The sequence below is a fragment of the Triticum dicoccoides genome, chromosome 6A (assembly GCF_002162155.2).
Source record: "Triticum dicoccoides isolate Atlit2015 ecotype Zavitan chromosome 6A, WEW_v2.0, whole genome shotgun sequence".
NCBI lineage: Eukaryota > Viridiplantae > Streptophyta > Magnoliopsida > Poales > Poaceae > Triticum > Triticum dicoccoides.
In genome coordinates this window covers 10,517,296-10,519,564 of record NC_041390.1, presented here as the reverse complement: position 1 = coordinate 10,519,564, position 2,269 = coordinate 10,517,296, and the positions used below count along the sequence as shown (strand labels likewise).

The 2,269-nt window shown below is 41.3% G+C and overlaps 1 protein-coding gene across 1 annotated transcript in view; it reads left to right on the top strand.

The window, feature by feature from the left end:
• Positions 1–1,763: 1,763 nt before the first annotated feature.
• Positions 1,764–2,269, top strand: part of LOC119315465 (dihydrolipoyllysine-residue acetyltransferase component 3 of pyruvate dehydrogenase complex, mitochondrial-like) — a 10,992-nt gene continuing 10,486 nt past the window's right edge. Inside the window, exon 1 of the mRNA XM_037590090.1 lies at positions 1,764–1,772. Coding sequence (XP_037445987.1) covers positions 1,764–1,772 — 9 coding nt within the window. The remainder of the gene's footprint in view (positions 1,773–2,269) is intronic.

Here is a 2,269-nt window from a genome sequence, read left to right as displayed (position 1 = left end):
GTTTAACACTTGGTTGTTGCTTCCTTATTTTTCAAATGTACCCCCCTTTCAAGCACACACTAGGTTGATTCAGATATTGTGGAACTCTACATTGTATTTTATATATTATTTCTGTTGTTTTTCAGCTTAGCGGAAAATTTCAATCGAAGATTTGACTCGCATCCAACCAGAGGAATAACCCGAAAGGTTAGCAATCTTACAAGTTTGAAAAGTGTGACAACGGCAGGGATTTTGTTTTTCTGGTAACACAGTACTTGGTCAGGTTTTACAGTGTGGTCCCAGGTCTCATAGGTGTGAAAGCTTTGCTATATGTATGCTGTTGGAGAAATTATATAGCTGTTGTGGTGAAAATTCCAATTTATGGTTAAATAAATCATGTTGTTTCTGCTTTGTTAATAACCATGCCTACTATGATCCTGCGCCTCTTACTCTTTGTGTAGGCTTGCTGTCAAAACAACAAACTTAACATGTGCTTGACTAACTCAGTCAAGCTATTGTTGTAGTTGTCTGATGTATGAAAGTGTAATGTTCTCCTCATGTCTATTCTGATGTTTCAACTATACTACTTCTCTTGAGAAGTTTTCATGGTCCCACCCAGATTATACGCCATATTAGATCATCAGATTACCTACTAATCGACCTGCCAATGACTACAACGCTTGGTTGATTGCTTGTGGATGATTCTGCAATGTAGTGAAAGAATTTCAGTAACTAAATCCGCATGCTGTTCTTCAGCAATGGACAATTTCTGAAACTTTTCTGGATTGTGACCGATATGATTCAGGCGCAGAAACGTTAGATGTTGAATGCTATAGGACTGGAGATATATATGCTATCTGCGAATCGATTGACCCAATCTTGCCTCACTAGCTATGAGAAATAATTTAGATGAGAGTTTATAAAGAGCATGTCTAATACCATGCACTACAGTGGATACCGTCTTTGTTTATCGGTGCAGTTTAGTAGCACATCTTCTCGTGATCTCATTTGCTATTATATTCCACGAAAGAAACATTTACACAGGGTTTGTTTTGTCTTGGAAGTTCATAGGATATTGTAGGAATCGATCACGACATTGATGGATATCAAAGAAAAGTGAGTCTGGTTCACCATGGTGTGCGAAAGGTGAGGCTGCTTTGCGCTCAGGACAGTTGATTAGGAACTCTTTGATTTGTATCACTGCCACTGGCTTGGTATCTGTACGTAGATGTGTATGCATACCTGTAAAAATTAATGTTTTGGTTTAGTATTTTTCTTAATTCTCAAGAGCAAAAAGAAAATACGTTATCAGTGTGTATGTACAATACTATACACATCAAGTCGGAATCAAAGTCGAATTGAAAGCAAAGAAATGGCTAACCCTGACCGTGCACCTCTCCATCCCTTGGGTTTACTGCTTTGAACGCTTTAACCATTTTGTTATTATTATTGCTGTTCAATCAGGTTGCGACGAATCGGATCGGATGAGTAGCTAGATGTGGATCGATGGTGGCGGCTGGAAAGGGTTAACCCTCACCGTCTACCTCTCATGCTGCTTGGTGGTGACATGTGATCATCCACGGCTATCCGACGTATGAGGACTCAGAATGTGGTGTTTGCTCCACAGTGAAGCACATGACCTTTCCTTGAAGGATGCATGGACACGTGCGGACCATCCCCCAACCCCTCCAATGAAACAAGTCTGTAACATTGATTCAGAAGCGAGAGGGCGAGTCTGTAACATTGATTCAGAAGCGAGAGGGCATATGAGGGTCGGTGTACATATGGACCAGGTGCATGGTGTAGCTCGCGCAAGGCGGCCCTCATGTCTAGGTCAACGAGATTAGTTTTAAACATTTCACTATGCTAGCGCGGTTCAATGACAAGTGTGTCGTGTAATGCTTGAACTCATCACCTTGGCATATGTTCGGGTGCATTGTGATCAGGTGGATACCACGACCACTGAGGGTGGAAGGACGATAAGCAATTACATGGCTGGGGTAGAGGATGTGGGCCTGCATGGGTCTTTGAGTCATGTTCGGCGTGTGAGTTTGTTTCTCCCGTTGCAACGTACGGGCATTTGTGCTAGTTCCTATAAATACAGCCCCCCCCCCCCTCAAAAAGTAATCTAGAACTTTTACTCTACTGTCGCGAGCCTCTATTCCTATAAATACAGAAACTCCCAAAAAATATTAATTGTGAGCGAGTCATTTACGTCTTGAGTTACAACATAATGTCTATTGTTCATGCTATAATTGTGTTATCCGGAAATCGTAATACATGTGTGAAT